Raw genomic sequence first — 1,142 nt, forward strand, 5'->3', positions numbered from 1 at the left:
TGGGCCCAGGGAGCCCTGTGACCGGGGGAGCAGCGGGGCAGGGCTGCGCCCTTGGACCAGAGGGTGCTGCAGCTCCAGCTGGGAAGCGTCTGGGCTGGACGGGCCTGGCCCTAGTGATGGGAGTGCGTGGGACTGGGGGGGGCCCATGTGGGCAAGGGGAGTGCTTGGGGCTGGGACAGGGCTGACAGACCCCAGAAGCATGGGGGTGAGAACATCCCCCAGCACTATCCAGCCCCCAGAGGAGCGGGCCCAGCGCGGCACTGGCTGGGGATGACATGCAGGAGAGTCACCTGTGGGGTGCCCAGGCACAGGACCCCACACTGTAAACAACCCCTATTTATTTGAACCAAAGTCTCAGGGTCCCTCAGGACAAGAGCAAGGACAGGGAACACCCTCAGGAACAGCGCCTGTGCCGGGCCAGGCCCTGGGGACATCTGTGGGACAGGGCCTGTGACAGGGGATGAGATGCCCCTGCCACCCCTCGTGCCAAGGGTCCAGAGGGGGCTTGAGCAGCCCCTCATCTGCGGTAACGGTAACGCTTGAAGTGGAACCAGAGCTGGAAGATCCCGTTAGCAAACTGGCAGCGGAAGCCGTGGCGGTGGGAATACTCCCACTCCCGGTTGACAATCTTGAAGGCGATGTCCTCGTAGGGCGGCCCGGCGTGGAAGCGCAGGATGGCAAAGTCCTTGTTGTCCTGGCAGGCCTCCAGGAAGTACTCAGGCGTCGAGCGCTTGTCGATGAGGTCGGGGTAAAAGATGTTGAACTTGTAGCCCTGCACGATCTTGGGCGGGGGGTTGTCGAAGTCGTAGTGGGTCTGGTTGTACTTGTTCCACTCGAAGCCTGTGTGCACCCGGTTGAAGAAGCGGGGCTTGCGGGGCCGGTACTTGTCAGCCCAGAGATAGGCCTTGCCCGTCAGTGGCATCTCCACGCTGAACTGCGCCTCGTCTGCGCCCATGCCCTCCTTGGCCTTACGGAAGAAGATGTCATCGGTGCTCTCAGTGGCATCACCTACAGAGAGGAGAGGTGATGTCCAGTCCTGCAGCGCCAGCCAGGCCGGGGCGCGCAGAGGGAAGGAGCAGCAGATGCTCTGCCCGGGGTGGGCACCCAGCTGAGTCGTGCTGGAAAACGCATCCAAAACACTC

At 63.0% G+C, this 1,142-nt stretch overlaps 1 protein-coding gene across 1 annotated transcript in view; it reads right to left on the reverse strand.

The window, feature by feature from the left end:
- Positions 1-345: 345 nt before the first annotated feature.
- The window catches only part of CACTIN (cactin, spliceosome C complex subunit), a 4,758-nt gene continuing 3,961 nt past the window's right edge, over positions 346-1,142 (reverse strand). The window contains exon 9 of the mRNA XM_010145895.1: positions 346-1,008. Within this exon, the coding sequence (XP_010144197.1) occupies positions 518-1,008 (491 nt within the window). The 3' untranslated portion in view covers positions 346-517. The remainder of the gene's footprint in view (positions 1,009-1,142) is intronic.

Source organism: Buceros rhinoceros, unplaced genomic scaffold (genome assembly GCF_000710305.1).
Source record: "Buceros rhinoceros silvestris isolate BGI_N320 unplaced genomic scaffold, ASM71030v1 scaffold28501, whole genome shotgun sequence".
Lineage (NCBI taxonomy): Eukaryota > Metazoa > Chordata > Aves > Bucerotiformes > Bucerotidae > Buceros > Buceros rhinoceros.